We start from the raw sequence: 18,968 nt of genomic DNA on the forward strand, positions 1-18,968 counted from the left end.
GAGTTGGGGAGCAGGATATATGTTACTGGAACAAGATAAGTTTCCTATTGTTAAGACAGATATTAGTGTGTCATTTATTCTCCAATTTTTGCCATTCTTTATATAGATCATAATGTTTCCTGGGAATGTTTTTCCTCTTTTATTTTGTTTTTATTTTGTATGTTTTGAGACAGGATCTTACTCCTGTTGCCCAGGCTGGAGTGCAATGGTGTGTTCTCATCTGACTGCAGCTTTGACTTGTAGGCTCAGGTTATCAGCTCACCTGAGCCTCTTGAGTAGCTGGAACTACAGGCATGCACCACAATACCTGGCTAATTTTTTGTTTTTTTTTTTTTTTTAGTAGAGATGGGGTTTTGCCACGTGTCCCGGGCTGGTCTGAAACTTTGGGACTCATGCCGTCCACTTGCCTCAGCCTCCCAAAGTGTTAGGATTGTTTTTTTAGTTTTCTTTTCTTTTGAGACAAGAGTCCTACTCTACCACCCAGGCTGGAGTGCCGTAGCGTTATCTCAGCTAACTGCAACCTTCACCTCGCAGGTTCAAGTGATTCTCCTGCCTCGCTTCCCAAGGACCTGGGATTGCAGACATGTGCTACCATGCTTGGCTAATTTTTGTATTTTTAATAGAAATGGGGTTTTGCCATGTTGGCCAGGTTGGTCTCAAACTCCTGACCTCAAGTGATCTGCCTACCTTGGCTCCCCAAAGTGCTGGGATTACAAGTGTGAGCCACCACACCCAGCCTCCAAAGTGTTAGGATTATAGGCGTGAGACACCATACTCTGCCTATTTCCTCTTGTAACAGCGAACATGAAATTGTGATAGTAGTTGCTCTCCAATCAGACTATGTGTAACATATGGGTCATTCTAAAGAGGCATTTGCTGGAATTTAAATTTTTGTATATTTGACAAGGTTAGAATGCTATTTGGTTAAGAGGAATGGCTTTTTCTTCAGCCCTTTCAGTTGTTTAATATAGTATTATAATGTAAGCAGAAAAAATACATTTGCTGTTTTCAGTGGTTAAGATGAAAGCAAAAGGAATATAAGGTTTGATAGTCAGCATAAATAGCTAGGAATGGAGTCCTTTTAGTAAAACTGTGATACACAGCTATGATAATCTGCTTAAAACCTAGTGAAACCGCTAAGTTTACATAAGTTTAAATAAAAAGAATCGTTGTGATACAAAATGCTTGACGGAACAAGAGTTGACTTTTTAAGAATTACATTATGTACAGTTATAGAAAAAATGAAAATACACTTGTTTGATTATAAGGTAAGTATGCTTTGAAATTTCATTTAAAGAGGCTTTGTTACTGTCATTCAAGTAATCAAATTACAAAGTAAGATGCATCAGCCATACCACCATTTACATTTTGAGCTAGATCATTCTTTATTGTGGGGGCTGTCTTGTATTGTGAGATGTTTTGCATTATTCCTGACCTTGTCGATGCCAGTAACATAACCCACCTACTCCAGAAATGATAACCAAAAACACCTTCACACATTGCTAGATGTTTCCTAGGGGTCAAAATCATGCTGAGTTGAGAACCTCTATGCTAAGTGTTACTTCTGAAAAGGACCTACTTATGGCAGTGTAGCTAGTGGCAGGGTCACAGAACTTGAGTTCTAAAGAAATAACCTTTTTACTTATGTAAGTAATATTTATAACATTAACAGGTAAGTAGGTTGTGGGAACACTAGGTTTGGGAATAATTCAGTTTTAGTTTTGCAAAAATATATATATTCCCTGGAATATATGAATATATTCTTCTGTGAATATATTCTTGTGAATGACTGAAAAGGTGTGTGTACATACATACATGGTTTATTATTACTATTTTGGAGATGAAGTCTCGCTCTGTCACCTGGGCTGGAGTGCAACTGTGTGATCTTGGCTCACTGCAGCTTCCACCTCCCGGGTTCAAGCAATTCTGCTGCCTCAGCCTCCCAAGTAGCTGGGATTACAGGCGTGTGCCACCACACCTGGCTAATTTTGGTATTTTAGTAGAGATGGGATTTCTCCGTATTGGCCAGGCTGGTCTCGAATTCCTGATCTCAGGTGATCCACCTGCCTCTGCCTTCCAAAGTACTGGCATTACAGGCATGAGCCACCATGCCAGGCCCTATACACAGTTTATATATACACACACGTACATCTGAAAGTCCAGGTGAAAAATGCTTCTTTGCTGTTAGAAATTATTTTTTATACCTTTTAGGAGTATAGGTTTAATTTTGTCTGTTGTCAACTGATGCTATTGAGGAATTTTAACTGTTTTGTGTATTGTTAATTTTAGCCACTACTCCATGGTTTGAGTCTTATAGAGAAACCTTTCTTCAGTCGATGCCAGCATCGGATCATGAATTTCTGAACCACTATTTAGCATGTATCCTTTGACATTTATGGTCTCCTAAAATCAAATATTCTGGAAATTATTAATCTCAGAAATAGTTAATGAAGGCAAAGTTGTTAAGGGCATGGAGAATAGGAAATTATTTTTTACTGATTTATGATGCATGGAGTCTTAGTTATTATTTTGTTAAATGGCCTCCTAGTTAGATGACTGCTTTAACCATTTTTTAACCAATTTAGTTTTTGGTTATAAAATAAGACTACAGAGAGCTTACTTATTTTTCTTTAGCCCCAAGACTACAGAGAGCTTACTTATTTTTCTTTAGCCCCAGCTTGATTATTTCATGCTTAATAAGTTTTTTAGTCATTTTAGATGTAAACAATGTTAACTGCTTTTGTTGATTGCCTCAGAATTGACTGCTTATCCTAAGACGCATTAAAAATAATTTTGCAGGCTGGGTGTGGTGGCTCACGCCTGTAATCCCAGCACTTTGGGAAGCCGAGGCAGGTGGATCACGAGGTCAGGAGTTCGAGACCAGCCTGACCAACATGGTGAAACCCTGCTTCTACTAAAAATATGAAAAATTAGCCGGGCGTGGTGGCAGGCGCCTGTAATCCCAGCTGCTCAGGAGAATCATTTGAATAGGAGGCGGAGGTTTTGGTGAGTGAAGATTGCGCCATTGCACTCCAGCCTGGGCAACAAGAGCAAAACTCTGTCTCAAAAAAAAAAATAGCATGTTTTTAGTAATTTTTTAATGGATATTCTTTTTTGATGATTGTGGCTTAGTTTTTTTTAATGAGGTTACCAACAAAAGTTAAGAGGTAGGATGGAATTTGTAACTGCAGCGAGATAGAATGGATAGGAGCGGCCGGGCATGGTGGCTCACGCCTGTAATCCAAGCACTTTGGAGGCCAAGGCAGGCGAATCACCTGAGGTGGGGAGTTCAAGACCAGCCCGACCAACATGGTGAAACCCCGTCTTAAAAAAAAAAAAAAGAATGGACAGGAGCAAGATTCAGCAGAATTCATTCTGTTGAAGTTGTACAGTTGTTCATTTTTATTTTTATGGGTTTTCTTACATGTTAATGGCCTAAAAAACAGTCAACAAAAAAATCTGGAATTATCTGGAGTGTTGAATTATTTGGAGTGTTGGAGAAGTTATTTTGTGCTTGCAGTGAAAATCTATGGAATTGTGTTTTTTTTTTTAGCTGAGAAAATATCGCCAGGTGAGGTGGCTCATGCCTGTAATCCTAGCACTTTGGGAGGCCAAGGAGGGCAAGTTACCTGAGGTCAGGAGTTCAATATCAGCCTGGCCAACATGGTGAAACCCAGTCTCTACTAAAAATACAAAAAATTAGCCAGGTGCAGTGGCACATACCTGTAATTCCAGCTATTCTGAAGGCTGAGGCGAGAAAATTGCTTGAACCCGGGAAGTGATAGCTGCGGTGAGCCGAGATCACGCCACTGCATTCCAGCCTAGGCTACAGAGGGAGACTTAGTGCCTGGAGAAAAAAAAAAAAAAGAATCTCTTTAAAGTTAATCGCAATAGGACAGTATTTATCATTAAGTAATGAGCGATAATTACCTTAATAATATGGTTTGCAAGGTATGTTGGTAGCGTCATCTAGTGAAGCTGAACCTGTGGAACAGTTTTCAAAGTTGTCACAAGAACAGCATCGAATTCAGCACAACAGTGATTATTCCTACCCCAAGTGGTTTATACCAAATACACTTAAATATTATGTACTTTTACATGATGTAAGTGCAGGAGATGAACAGAGGTAAGTTTTTTTTTTTTAAAGTTTTCCAGTTAAATGATTTAACATTAATTTGGAGATAGCTTGTGTATGTTTTGGATTTATTTTTGATACAAGATTGTAAAAGTTTAATGTGAACTTTATTATTAATAAAGCATTTCAGTTTATGTTTTATTCTGGCATTATATTCAACAGCCCCGTTATTTTATGTTAGATTTTTTTTCTTTTGAGACAGAGTCTTGCTTTGTTGCCAGGCTGGAGTGTAGTGGCACGATCTTGGCTCACTGCAGTCTCCGCCTCGTGGGTTTAAGCGATTCCCCACCTCAGCCTCCCAAGTAGCCGGTATGACGAGTGTGCACTACCGTGCCTAGTTAATTTCTTATATTTTAGTAGAGACGGGTTTCACCATGTTGGCCTGGTTGGTCTCAATTTCCTGACCTCATGATCCGCCCACCTCAGCTTCCCAAAGTTCTGGGATTACAGGTGAGCTACTGTACCCAACCTTTTTTTTTTTTTTTTTTTTTTTTTAAAGCTGAAGTTTAGCTCTGTCAGCCAGGCTGGAGTGCAGTGGTGCAATCTTGGGTCACTGCAGCCTCTGCCTCCCTAGTTCCAGCAATTCTCTTCCCTCAGCTTCCCAGATAGCTGGGATTACATGCACACACCACCATGCTTGGGTAATTTTTGTATTTTTTTTGTTTTTCTAAGTTTTATATTTTTAGTAGAGGTGGGGTTTCACCATGTTGGCCAGGCTGCTCTCAAACTCCAGACCTCAGGTGATCTGCCCGCCTTGGCCTCCCAAAGTGGTAGGATTACAGGCGTGAGCCACCATGCCTGGCTTTATGTTAGATTTCATATGCTTACCCAAACTTTCTTTTTAATGTTTAATTCTTATGCAGTCTGTACAGAAACACTTGCCATTTTTCAACTGTAGGTCTTAGCTGTTATTTCTAGTTTTATATAAAATTATTTCTCTTTCTCTGTTCTTTTCTGCTTCTTAGTTTTCCTCTCAGTTCTCACTGCCTGTCTTTCTTATAGGTACTTTTTTTCACTGTCTACTCTCTTGTGACATAATATTTGTTACTTTATATTTGTAGCCTTGATATTTTTCATAGACTTAGAAACATTCAAACATTTAATTTTTTATGTTCCCTTTAATATTAATCATTTGTTGTTTGCAGTAGTTCTTTTATATTCAGGATATGTGAATAGATTGTCTTTAAAAATAATGTAAATTCTTGAAAAATAAGATAAACACAGTATTTTATTTGTGTGGCTTTGGAGCTTATTTTTGCTTTTGGTTCCAGGTGTGGAGCAAATTAATGTTTTGTCTCAAACTATTCTGATACCTCAGTGCCACTGAAGAAATACAGTTTAATAATCATTACCTGCCCTCGTTCTGAGCATGGACCACCATCTTTTTATTAAATTTTCCTCTGTAGAAGCAAATGATTACTCTGAAGATTACTAATCTTTAGGATATTTTGAAATGTCTGTAGTTTGTTGGATAAAGTGTACCATATTAATAGAAAAAATGTGAAATGACTATAGAATTAGTTTTTGTCAATTGAATTTGGAGTGTATCTTCCATATTGAGTGGTTGTAACTAGGATATTTAAGTAGTAATTCAAGTATTAATGGTTCTTAGGTTTCGTAGTATCATTAGTAATATGACCAGGAGTTTGCTTTATTATCCTTGAGTATGTGTATACCTACACATATATTTTTATCTGTATTTATACAGATTTTCTGTAACTATTTTACTTATCCAGCCATAATTTTTTATTGCATAATATGATTTCGATGTTGGCTAGGCTTGTTGCTTACATAGTATTAGCATTTGCATTTGAATGTGCTTTAAGGTTTTCCAGAGTTTTTTTTCCTTGTTTTTTCTTCTTTTTTTTTTGAGATGGGAGTCTCAATCTGTTGCCTAGGCTAGAGTGCAGTCTGCAGTCATGGCTTACTGCAGCCTTGACCTCCTTGACTCAAGCAGTCTTCCCACCTCAGCCTCCTGGGCAGCTGGGACCATAGGTGTGTGCCACCATGCCTGTTTAATTTTATTTTTGGTAGAGATGGGGTTTCCCTGTGTTGCCTAGGATTGTCTCTAACTCCTGACTTCAAGAGGTCTTCCCACCTCAGCCTTCCAAAGTGCTGGGATTATAGCTGTGAGCCACCACACCAGGTTAAAACACTTGTTTTATTTACTGTAGTCCCCCCACAATGTAGTCTGACCACTAGAGCTCTCTCTTTGAATAATGCAGAGGAGTATCTTGCAGAATTTTATGCCATGGCACACACTGGTATCTCTGCTTTAAGGTGGTATCTGAGCTAGCTGAATTTCAGTTGAGATTATGATTTTTGTTTTAGCTTTTAGGTTATTCTATCCTAATTTTCTCTTCTGCCTTTTTTGGGGATTACTTTAGTGTTATTTTTGTACTACTTTAGTATCTGTTATTGCTTAAAACCTGCTCCTTTTTTACTCCAGATTTTTTTGTGTTTTTTATTTTAGAGCTGAATCAATTTATGAAGAAATGAAACAGAAATATGGAACTCAGGGTTGCTATTTACTTAAAATTAATTCTCGAACATCTAATCGAGCATCAGATGAACAGATACCAGATCCTTGGAGTCAGTATCTCCAGAAAAATAGTATTCAAAACCAGGTATATGTAAAAAATAAAATGAACAAACCACAAAAGTTATATTTCAGTTTTTATGTTTTAGTTTAAATAGTATAACTATTAATGTTAATTTCGTGGAATCTGGTCAGTTTTGATCTATCAAGGGTGAGCTCTTAGATCAGTGGTTTAAAAGCTGTATTTTTAACCAACTGCAGTAACCCCTTATATATATAGTCTTCTTTTTTTTTTTTTTTTTTGAGACGGAGTCTCTTGTTACCCAGGCTGGAGTGCAATGGCGCGATCTCGGCTCACCGCAACCTCCGCCTCCTGGGTTCAAGCAATTCTCCTGCCTCAGCCTCCTGAGTAGCTGGGATTACAGGCACGCACCACTATGCCCAGCTAATTTTTTGTATTTTTAGTAGAGACGGGGTTTCACCACGTTGACCAGGATGGTCTCGATCTCTCGACCTCGTGATCCACCCGCCTCGGCCTCCCAAAGTGCTGGGATTACAGGCTTGAGCCACCGCGCCCGGCCTTATATATAGTCTTTTCAGGTGTGTAATATCAGTGTGAATTGTTCTTGGCCCTTTTTTTTTTTTTTTTTTTTTTTGAGGCAGAGAGTCTTGCTCTGTTGCCCAGGCTGGAGTGCAGTGGTGCATTCTTGGCTCACTGCAACCTCAGCTTCCCAGGTTTTAGTGATTCTCCTGTCTTAGCCTCCCAAGTAGATGGGATTACAGGCATGTGCCACCATGCCTGGCTGATTTTTGTATTTTTAGTAGAAGTGGGGTTTCACCATATTGGTTAGGCTGGTCTCCAACTCCTGACCTCAAGTGATTTGGCTGCCTTGGCTTCCCAAAGTGTTGGGATTATAGGTATGAACCACTGCATCTGGCCTGATCTTTTTCTTTTAAAAGTGAATTACATGTTAAGAATTGAATTATATAGACTAGACAGGTGCAGAATAGAATTTCTGACTTGTCCATTTAATTCATTATGAATGCCTACAGTCAGTTCTTTGTTATCTACATACTCTGGGGTTGCCCCCTACATTTTTTTTTTTTTTTTTTTTTTTGAAATAGAGCCTTGCTCTGTCGGCAAGGCTGAAGTACAGTGGCGTGGTCTCAGCTCACTGCAACCTCTGCCTCCTGAGTTCAACTGATTCTCTTGTCTCAGCTTCCTAGTAACTGGGATTACAGGCGCCCACCACCTACCAGCATGCCTGGCTAAGTTTTTTTTGAAGATGAAGTCTCGCTTTGTTGCCCAGGCTGGGACACAGTGGCACTGTCTTGGCCCACTGAAACCTCCGCCTCTTGGGTTCTAGCAGTTCTCCTGTCTCAGGCTTCCAAGTAGCACACTGTCACACTTGGCTAATTTTTTTATTTTTAGTAGAGACAGGGTTTCACCATATTGGTCAGGCTGGTCTCGAACTCCTGACCTCAGGTGATCCACCTGCCTTTGCCTCCCAAAATGGAAGGATTATAGGAATAAGCCATCGTGCCCAGCCTCCCTCCTACCTTTTCAGAGTGCTTTTATAACCACCTTTGGGAGCTCCTACTTTTTAGGTGGGTGGGCATTTCCCTCTAACTTTCCCTTGATTTCCCTTCTTTCTGTACTCTCAGGAGTTATTCTTTCTTACTTACTCCTTTCTTAACCGTGAGTTCTAGAATAGGATTAATTGTCCTGTTGGCCTAAACTGGGTGTTTGATGTTTTGTCAAACTTCTGAAGTACAGTAGTATGCCATTTGGTAATAGTCCAATGTCAAGTTCCTGGGTTTAGTTCATATAATAGTCACTTTTTGTTTAGAAGATTTTTTTTTTTTAAATAAGGTCTCACTCTGTCACCCAGGCCGTAGCCTCCCAAGTGCTGTGATTACAAGTGTAAGCCACCCTGCCAGCCTAGAAAAAAATTATTTTTTTTGAGACGGAGTCTCTGTCATTCAGGTTTGAGTGCAGTGGTATAATCTCGGCTCACTGCAACCTCTGCCTCCCAGATTCAAGCGATTCTCCTGCCTTAGGTTCCTAAGTAGCTGGGATTACGGGCGCCTGCCACCATGCCTGGCTAATTTTTGTATTTTTAGTAGAGATGGTGTTTCACCATGTTAGCCAGATTGGTCTCAAACTCCTGACCTCAATTGGTCCCCCTGCCTCAGCCTCCCAAAGTGCACCACACCTGACCAGAAATTCTTTTTCTTTTTCTTTCTTTATTTATTTGAGACAGAGTCTTGCTCTGTTGCCCAGGTTGGAGTGCAGTGGTGTGGTCTTGGCTCACTGCAACCTCTGCCTCCTGGATTCAAGCGATTCTCCTGCCTCGGTCTCTCAAGTAGCTGGGATTACAGGCATCCACCACCATGCCTGGCTAATTTTTGTATTTTGAGTAGATATGGGGTTTTACCATGTTGGCCAGGCTTGTCTTGAACTCCTGACCTCAAGTGATCCACCTGCCTTGGCCTCCCAAAGTGTACCGTGCCTGGCCCAGAAATTATTTATTTATTTATTTATTTAGAGACGGAGTCTCGCTCTTGTCATTCAGGCTGGAGTGCAGTGGCACAATCTTGGCTCATTGCAACCTCTGCCTCCTGGGTTTAAGTGATTCTCCTGCCTCCGCCTCCCCAGTAGCTGGAATTGCAGACATCCGCTGCCACGCCATGCTAAGCTTTTCATATTTTTAGTATAGACGGGGTTTCACCATGTTGGTCAGGTTGAGCTCGAACTCCTGACCTCGTGATCCACCTGCCTTGGCCTCTCATAGTGCTGGGATTACAGGTGTGAACCACTGTGCCTGGCCCAGAAATTCTTAAGTAAATGAAAAATATATTTCTTCAGTTAAACTACATTATGTACTCTTTTAGTGACATTTAAAAAATATCAGTTATAAAGCTTTTGTAATTTTCAGTCTTCTAATATAAGTATTGTTCACGCTGTTTATTTGCTTTATTTTTTGGCTCAGAAATGGAATCTTTAGATGTAGTGCCATCCTGGTATTTTAATGGCTTTAATGTTGAGGTGATTACTGATGTTCTTTAAGATAATGCTGGGTAAAAGTCCCCAAGCAAAGAAGTACCAACTGGATATGAAAGAACTTTATTTTAGAGCCATTCTAAGAATAAGAACCTTACTAAAAAAATTTACTTTAGAGTTTAGTTACTTAAGGTTCTGAAGCAGAACATAAAGCAGATTGTCCCGTGCGAGAACTTTTAACAGAAGGCAGAAATATCAGAAATCTATGCCTTAGAATCTTCGAAGTTCAAGGTTGGAGAATAGTTTAAAGGTTTTTACATCCAATGCCTAATCATGCTTAATTTTATGCTTAATTAGATCATGCTTTAATTTCCTTTAAACTTATGAATGACTGCATCTATTGACAGTAATCACTGTATTCTTATTAAGTGACCCATCGCATGTCTGATCACCCAAAAATTCTCTTATTTTGCTTGAGGATCAACCAAAAATTTTCGACCTTTGCTTGTATGCTTGATCCTTTGGGGGTGACTATGTCAGTTTTCCATTAAGAAAACTTTCAGGGGCCGGGTGTGGTGGCTCAAGCCTGTAATCCCAGCACTTCGGGAGGCCGAGGCGGGTGGATCATGAGGTCAAGAGATCGAGACCATCCTGGTCAACATGGTGAAACCCCGTCTCTACTAAAAATACAAAAAATTAGCTGGGCATGGTGGCGCGTGCCAGTAATCCCAGCTTCTCAGGAGGCTGAGGCAGGAGAATTGCCTGAACCCAGGAGGTGGAGGTTGCGGTGAGTCGAGATCATGCCATTGCACTCCAGCCTGGTTAACAAGAGCGAAACTCCTTCCCCCCGCCCCCCCAAAAAAGAAAAAACTTTCAGAATGTAGAAGGATAATTCTCATATCGTCTTTATATTCTTCCAGTCTAAATATGCCTAGTTTCTACAACTCTTTCTCGAGGAGTGACTTCCGATTTTCTTGTCCTGGTCACTTTCTTTTTAAGTTCTAGTTTATGTATTTTCCTCAAAGCATGACACTCAGAATAATATGTCATATTTACTGGTCTTTCATCGTAGTCTGAGTATTTTTAGTTTAAGTTGTTGTTGTTGTTGTTAACTGAGAATCCAGTTCCTTTGCACAAATAAACATTGCATTAGGTGTTTTTTTTTTTTTTTTTTTTGAGACGGAGTTTCGCTCTTGTTACCCAGGCTGGAGTGCAATGGCGCGATCTTGGCTCACCGCACCCTCCGCCTCCTGGATTCAGGCAATTCTCCTGCCTCAGCCTCCTGAGTAGCTGGGATTACAGGCACGCGCCACCATGCCCAGCTAATTTTTTGTATTTTTAGTAGAGACGGGGTTTCACCATGTTGACCAGGATGGTCTCGATCTCTTGACCTCGTGACCCACCTGCCTCGGCCTCCCAAAGTGCTGGGATTACAAGCTTGAGCCACCGCGCCCGGCCAGCATTAGGTGTTTTTCTAAAACAGTTTAGTATATTCAGAATTCACTCCAACCTGCTTACACTGTGACTCTGACCCAAGAAACTTCATACCATCCTTCTTTTCTTTCCCCGTCTAACTCTAGTAGTCCATCTCTCTTGCCATTATTACTTAAGATACGTAAGCATATGTGTGTGCTTCTGTGAACATTCATGTATATACATATATGTGTCTGTAGATGTATGTATCACATGCAAGTAGATGTCTTGAAAGATAATTTGAATTAAGAAGAATTAGGATAGTAGAGTGTGAAAGGGGATTTAAGAATATAGTAGGTGTATGCTTTATTAGGCAAAACTAAAAAAAAAAGAAAAGAAAAGTTAAAAGAATATAGTAGGTGTGAATTGGAATGACAGAATAAGATCCATGGAATTTGGAGGACTAGAAAGTACTCACTCTAGCAAATAAATGAAGCCAACAGTTAGTAGAGCAATAAGTTGTTGATGGATTTGATGGTATCTTAAATATATTGAAATATAACTGCTAATGCTTTAAAAATTTTTTTTTGATAGGAATCATATGAAGATGGCCCTTGTCCTATAACTTCAAATAAGAATTGTGATAATAACTTGCTTTCATTGGATGGATTAGATAACGAAGTCAAAGGTCTTGATATATTTTCTCTAAGATTCTCTTTTGATTGAAAATGTGCACTGTTGTCAGCATGCTAACCTTTATAGATAAAAAAAAATGGGGGAAATTTTCATAATACAGAAAGATAATAGGCAGGTTAGTTTTTCTTTTTTTCTTGCAAAATCTATGTGCATCTTCTTTCTTTCTTTCTTTCTTTTTTTTTTTTTGGTGAGATGGAGTCTTGCTCTGTTGCCCAGGCTGGAGTGCAGTGGTATGATCTCAGCTCACTGCAACCTCCAATCTCTGCCTCCCAGGTTCAGGTGATCCTCCTGCCTCAGCCTCCTGTGTAGCTCGGATTACAAGTGCACGCCACCACACCTGGGTAATTTTTGTATTTTTAGTAGAGATGGGTTTTCACCATGTTGGTCAGGCTGGTCTTGAAGTTCTGACCTCTTGGTCTGCCTGCCTCAGCCTCCGAAAGTGCTAGGATTACAGGCATGAGCCACTGCTCCCGGCCCATGTTAGTTTTTCTTCTGAAGATTTTACTGAGCCACTTGAGTTTGATTGTTTTTGACACTTAAAAATTTGTTTTATATGAGTAGTGTATGAGATTTCTTTTAAAATATCTTATAGAAAGGGAAGATGTGATGCACAGCATTAATTATTTAAAAATTTACATGATTTGGAGAGCCTTATTTCTGATTTTAAATTACAGTTTTAGTAATAATAACTAAAATTTTATTACATTTTTTTCTTATGGTTTAGTTGTGCTGTTTAAAAGTCATTCATTATATTATTTAAAATAAAGCATTTTTTAAAATTTCCTGTTTTATATGAATTTTCAAATTTCTAATACATGCACCAAAACAAATATTAACCCAAGCCCTTTAATTTTGAGGCCGGGGGATGTTACTGTGTTGTATCTTAGACATTTACGTATACAGAAAGATAAGGGGTTTTAACATTCTGCTTTTTTCCTTTAGCAGTATAATAGTATCATCACAATTTTCTGTTGCATTCTGAGAGTAAAAGAAAGATCTCTTTTTCAGTAGATGGCTTACCAAATAACTTCAGAGCTCATCCGCTTCAATTGGACCAATCCAGTGACCCTTCTAACAGTGTTGATGGCCCAGATAATGTAAGATCTGTCTCATCGTTACATGAAACAAAGAAAGGAAATACTGGAATCATTCATGGTGCATGTTTGACACTTACTGATCATGATAGAATTCGACAGTTTATACAAGAGTTCACATTTCGAGGCCTTTTGCCACATATAGAGAAAACCATTAGACAATTAAACGATCAGGTAAGGTTTAATTTTTTGGATTAGCATTTTTAAAATTTAAGTAAATAGTAAATTTAAGAATTATTAGGCCGGGCGCAGTGGCTCACGCCTGTAATCCAAGCACTTTGGAGGCCAAGGCGGGCGGATCACCTGAGGTTGGGAGTTTAAGACCAGCCTGACCAACATGGTGAAACCCCATCTTAAAAGAAAGAAAAAAAAAAGAATTATTAAACATATTTGAGGTTTTGTTTTGTTTTCTTTTCAAGATAGGTCAATATGAAGACTTCTCAAAATTATTATCAGGGATGAAATTCTGTTCAACTCTAGAAGAAGTTTATTCATTTTCACTAGGATTTTGCCAGCATGTTAGACAGTTTTCTTTAAATCAGTTTTCTTTTTCCTTTTTTTTTTTAACTGACAAGAACAACACCATAATTTGGTTTTAATAAAAGCAATGTTTGCTGACTAGTAAAGCTTTTTAGTTAAAAATTTGTGTGTGTGTGTGTGTGTAAAAGAAAAGCATTAAATTCTTTATATTTGTCAATGTGTTTAATCTCTTTTTTTAAAGCTAATATCAAGAAAAGGTTTGAGTCGATCTCTGTTTTCTGCAACTAAAAAATGGTTTAGTGGCAGTAAAGTTCCAGAAAAGAGCATTAATGAGCTGAAAAATACATCTGGCTTGCTGTGAGTAAAGTGTTACCATTTTTGTTTTTCCTCTGTTTAACTCTGACTGGTGTTTGTACCATATCTTGCAGAAGATAACTATCTCTTTAATTTCTTAGTTTCGTATTGGTGAAAATCTAGGTAGATATGAAGAGTGACTCTAAGTAAATTATATTAATTTTTTAAAAACTGTAAGTAATTGGACATCTAAAAATAAATGGGAAAGTCACTGTACTTTGCGTCTGTTTCCTTATTTGTAAAATGATGAAGTTAGACTAGGTATTCATTAGTAACTATTCTGTACCTAAAATGTAATGGCCCAACAATTCTAAGACAAGGCACACATTTAGTAAATTTTGCTTTACACAAAAAATCATTTTAAGGAAAAATATTTCCTTATTTGTAAAATGATGAAGTTAGACTAGGTATTCATTAGTAACTATTCTGTATCTAAAATGTAATGGCCTGACGATTCTAAGACAAGGCACACATTTAGTAAATTTTGCTTTACACAAAAAATCATTTTAAGGAAAAATATTTCCTTATTTGTAAAATGATGAAGTTAGACTAGGTATTCATTAGTAACTATTCTGTATCTAAAATGTAATGGTCTGACGATTCTAAGACAAGGCACACATTTAGTAAATTTTGCTTTACACAAAAAATCATTTTAAGGAAAATTATAATTAATCCATTTTGGATTTTAATATTTCTCCTGGTTGTATTTATAAGTGAATCACTGGGAATTAACCATTTACTTCATTATTTGACCATGGAGAAAATGTTTGCTTGCCATTGAGACATTCTCAGGGCTATAAATAATAAAACAAGGAACTTTATGTTTCCAGATATTTTTGAGAACTGACACTCTTGTTGGAGGTAGAATTTCTTTAAAACAGCATTAGTTTTCCTCATATTCTGGAAGAACATGCAGCTTGTTAATATATTTTATAATTTTAATGGTTTAGTAATACATTATAAATTATTTTCTTTTGTATTTAACAGTTATCCACCGGAAGCACCAGAACTTCAAATCAGGAAAATGGCTGACTTGTGTTTTTTGGTGCAGCATTATGATTTGGCATACAATTGCTATCATACTGCAAAGAAAGATTTTCTTAATGATCAAGCAATGCTTTATGCAGCTGGTGCCTTGGTTGGTATTCTGTGGTATTATAATTCCTTAATTCTGGTACCATAAATGATTTAGAAATTTCTCTTGGTGGCAAACAGAATCCTTAGGGATAAAGTTGTACTCAAAGAGCATATAGTGCTTTATAGATTGTGAATTTCTTTTCTTTTTTTTTTTTTTGAGACAGAGTTTTGCTCTTGTTACCCAGGCTGGAGTGCAATGGCGCGATCTCGGCTCACCGCAACCTCCGCCTCCTGGGTTCAGGCAATTCTCCTGCCTCAGCCTCCTGAGTAGCTGGGATTATAGGCACGCACCACCATGCCCAGCTAATTTTTTGTATTTTTAGTAGAGACGGGGTTTCACCATGTTGACCAGGTTGGTCTCGATCTCTCGACCTTGTGATCCACCCGCCTCGGCCTCCCAAAGTGCTGGGATTACAGGCTTGAGCCACCGCGCCCGGCCGATTGTGAATTTCTTAATGCTGAGTTGATGGATTTCCCTCAAACTAGTTCATTAGTTGGGATGGTGGCACATGCCTGTAGACCCAGCTACTTGAGAGGCTGAGGCAGTAGGTTTGCTTGAGCCCAAGAGTTTGAGACCAGCCTGAGCAAAATAAGAAGATTATATCTTTAAAAATAAATTGAAGAAACTTATTTCTTAAAAATAAAACCCAGATGGTCTCGGTAGCTCACTCCTGTAATCCCAGCATTTTGGGAGTCCGAGGTGGGTGGCTCATCTGAGATCAGGAGTTTGAGACCAACCTGGCCAACATGGCAAAACCCCGTCTCTGCTAAAAATACAAACAATTAGCCAGGCGTGCTGGCACATGCCTGTAATCCCAGCTACTTGGGAGACTGAGGCAGGAGAATCTCTCGAACCTGGGAGGCAGAGATTGCAGTGAGCTGAGATCTCGCCATTGCACTCCCAAGTCTGGGGAACAAGAACAAAACTCCGTCTCAAAAAAAAAAAATTAACAAAACAAAACAGAAAACCCAAAAAACTAGGTCATTAAAAGATGATCATGTGTCAGGGTTTCATTCTTGATTAGTACTTTCTAACTTTTGCATCAGCTTTCAGAATTGAATTTCATTTTTTACTATATTCAAAATACAAAATTTTTTTTAGAAGTTCTTTTTTTGTTTTGTTTTGTTTTTGTTTTGAGACAGAGTTTCGCTCTTGTTACCCAGACTGGAGTGCAATGGCACGATCTCGGCTCACCGCAACCTCCGCCTCCTGGGTTCAGGCAATTCTCCTGCCTCAGCCTCCTGAGTAGCTGGGATTACAGGCACGCACCACCATGCCCAGCTAATGTTTTGTATTTTTAGTAGAGACGGGGTTTCACCAGGTTGATCTCAATCTCTTGACCTGGTGATCCACCCGCCTCGGCCTCCCAAAGTGCTGGGATTAAAGGCTTGAGCCACCACGCCCGGCCAGAAGTTATTTTTAAACCTTGACAAACATTTTTAAGTTGCTTGATGTATGACTTCATATTAATCAAAACATGTACTTTGGTGTGAGACACTCTTATCTTAGGCAAATTGTTGAATATCTCTAAGCCACAGTTTTCTCACTTGTAAAAAAATGTGAATCCTAATGGTGTAGGATCAGATAAGGTATAAGTCATGCACTTAGCATACTGCCTTATATATAATAAGTTGTCAGTAAGTATTGGTTGTGTTAGTTTCGTAATTGATTACAAGGCCAGGTGTTTCTGAAGCATTTTCTATACTTGTTGCCTAAAACTTTATAATGTTTTTGAAAGTTATATGTGTAATCTGCTTTTTGTGTTCAGAAAAGAGTAAAATTAGCACTGTTACTTTCTTTTTTTTTTTTTTTTGAGACGGAGTTTCGCTCTTGTTACCCAGGCTGGAGTGCAATGGCGCGATCTCGGCTCACCGCAACCTCCGCCTCCTGGGTTCAGGCAATTCTCCTGCCTCAGCCTCCCTCCCAAGTAGCTGGGATTACAGGCACGTGCCACCACGCCCAGCTAATTTTTTGTATTTTTAATAGAGACGGGGTTTCACCATGTTAACCAGGATGGTCTCGATCTCTCGACCTCATGATCCACCCGCCTCAGCCTCCCAAAGTGCTGGGATTACAGGCTTGAGCCACCGCGCCCGGCCAGCACTGTTACTTTCTATTTAATCTTTTAAAAAACGTTTAAGCTTATAAACAGAAGTGAAGAAAAAATGTGTTTTAAGAACTAATTTATTGGTAATAATATAGATACTTTTTTTAACTAGAAAATATTCACAGGTTGACAGATACTTGTTTAATAACTGTCATTTGTTTTGCATTAATTTTAATACTGTGCATATATAAAACTAGTAACTTAAAAATGGAAGCCAGGATAGCAAGATTATATTGCTATTATTTTCTGTTTCTCTAATTTTTTAATGAAAATAGTAATAAGCCCACTTTTATTTATTTATTTATTTTTGTGAGACAGACTCTTGGCTCACTGCAACTTCTGTCTTCTGGGTTTGAGCAGTTCTTGTGCCTAAGCCTCCTGAGTACCTGGGAACAGAGGCGCATCCCACCATGCCTGCCTAAGTTTTTTTTTTTTTTTTTTTTTTTTTTTGTATTTTTAGTAGAGACGAGGTTTCACTATGTTTTCCCAGGCTAGTCTTGAACTCCTGACCTTAGGCAATCCACCTGCCTCCCAAAGTGTTAGGATTATAGGCATGAGCCACAGCCAGCCCACTTTTTAAAAACCTTTCTCAGAAATGGAAAATAGGCTATTGTTTGTGAGAAGTGTTTGAAAACATAAGTGAATTTTCCTTGGCTAAATATTCTCTGATTGCTAATTATAGTCATCCAATTTAAGCTAATATGAAATCACAAATCATATTATTATTAATACCTTGTAACATAGGTATGCATTTGTAATGATAACATTTTATGTAATGTACCTGCAAATAGAATGTTTGATAAATACATTTAAGCCATTTAACTGGAAGTATTAGTAGCTATTTAAGATAAAATAATGTAGCGCTGAAAAACAAAGGCATATTTGCTCCTATATGATATTTGCACACCTGAAAATCATTGTAGCCTTTAAAAGCTACCCTAAAAATAATAGGCTTCTGAGAAAGGTTGGACTGGGATAGCCTTCTTGAAACCTATTCGTCTTTGTAACCAGAGCACAAACAAAAACATTAAATGGTGGAAGATGATGGCTGAGGATACCTCAGAGAATATAAAAAATAAATTTTGTATAGGGGTGGAGAAGAGTTTCTAACCAGTGGAGCTGCCATGAAGATGATCACAGATGAAAGTACAGCCTGTCCTGAGCTCAGAGCTGTGCAAGACTGGTGGTGTACTTCTCTGGAGACAGAGTCCGTGTGCACCAAAGTGTAGGCATTTAATTTTTAGCAGCTGATAGAGTACTTGTCTGTGCAGCAGCTGTGCTTAGGGCTTTTTCCTTTCATGCTGAAGAATATAAATTTATAATACTGCTATTTTTGATTCCCTTGCCTAAGAAAAATGTATGAATAAATAAAAATTTAATTTGTACTGATATCATTTCCCTATTTACCATTCACGTTAGCTAACTGATGAAGTAAAAATGTGTTGTAGTGGAATAGACTAGACTATATGTCTTTTTAGATGAAAACTATAGAAGATTGATTTGCAGTAGCTTTGAAAAAAAAGTATAGAAGATACTTAGTCATAGTAACTACAAAGGCAAAATAAATATCACAGCAAAAACCAGTAATAGGAATTCTTTGACTTTTTTTTTTAATAATTTTTTTCTTTTTTGTTAGCGCTGAAGGAGTTTTTTTTCTTTTTTTTTTTAATTTGAGACGGAGTCTCACTCTGTTGTTCAGGCTGGAGTGCAGTGACTCAGTCTCAGCTCACTATAGCCTCTGCCTCCCAGGTTTAAGCAATTCTCCCGCCTCAGCCTCCCAAAAATAGCTGGAATTACAAGCGTGTGCCATCTCTATAAAGATGATACCGCAACCATAACTGCGTCACATCTCAGAGGCCCATGGAGCAAAAATAAATAAAAAGACCTTTCAAGCTAGTTTGGAAAAATAGATAGTTTAGATAAACTGTTCAACCTCCCACTTAAAGCTGTTAGGCAGAGTATCTGGGAGAACACTGCGGGTAAGATGCTGCCTAATAGTAATAACCTC

The 18,968-nt window shown here is 38.4% G+C and overlaps 1 protein-coding gene across 3 annotated transcripts in view; it reads left to right on the forward strand.

Annotated features, from left to right (window-relative positions):
• TRAPPC8 (trafficking protein particle complex subunit 8) overlaps nucleotides 1–18,968 on the forward strand; it is a 110,939-nt gene that overhangs the window by 21,695 nt on the left and 70,276 nt on the right. The window contains exons 3-9 of one of the 3 annotated variants that reach the window (XM_039463804.2): nucleotides 2,290–2,379; nucleotides 3,952–4,126; nucleotides 6,609–6,762; nucleotides 11,686–11,779; nucleotides 12,796–13,055; nucleotides 13,603–13,718; nucleotides 14,703–14,853. In XM_039463804.2, the coding sequence (XP_039319738.2) occupies nucleotides 2,290–2,379; nucleotides 3,952–4,126; nucleotides 6,609–6,762; nucleotides 11,686–11,779; nucleotides 12,796–13,055; nucleotides 13,603–13,718; nucleotides 14,703–14,853 (1,040 nt within the window). The remainder of the gene's footprint in view (nucleotides 1–2,289; nucleotides 2,380–3,951; nucleotides 4,127–6,608; nucleotides 6,763–11,685; nucleotides 11,780–12,795; nucleotides 13,056–13,602; nucleotides 13,719–14,702; nucleotides 14,854–18,968) is intronic. The other 2 variants (XM_039463805.2, XM_074383644.1) reach the window with 2 other exon arrangements.

This window comes from Saimiri boliviensis, chromosome 13, assembly GCF_048565385.1.
Source record: "Saimiri boliviensis isolate mSaiBol1 chromosome 13, mSaiBol1.pri, whole genome shotgun sequence".
Classification (NCBI taxonomy): domain Eukaryota; kingdom Metazoa; phylum Chordata; class Mammalia; order Primates; family Cebidae; genus Saimiri; species Saimiri boliviensis.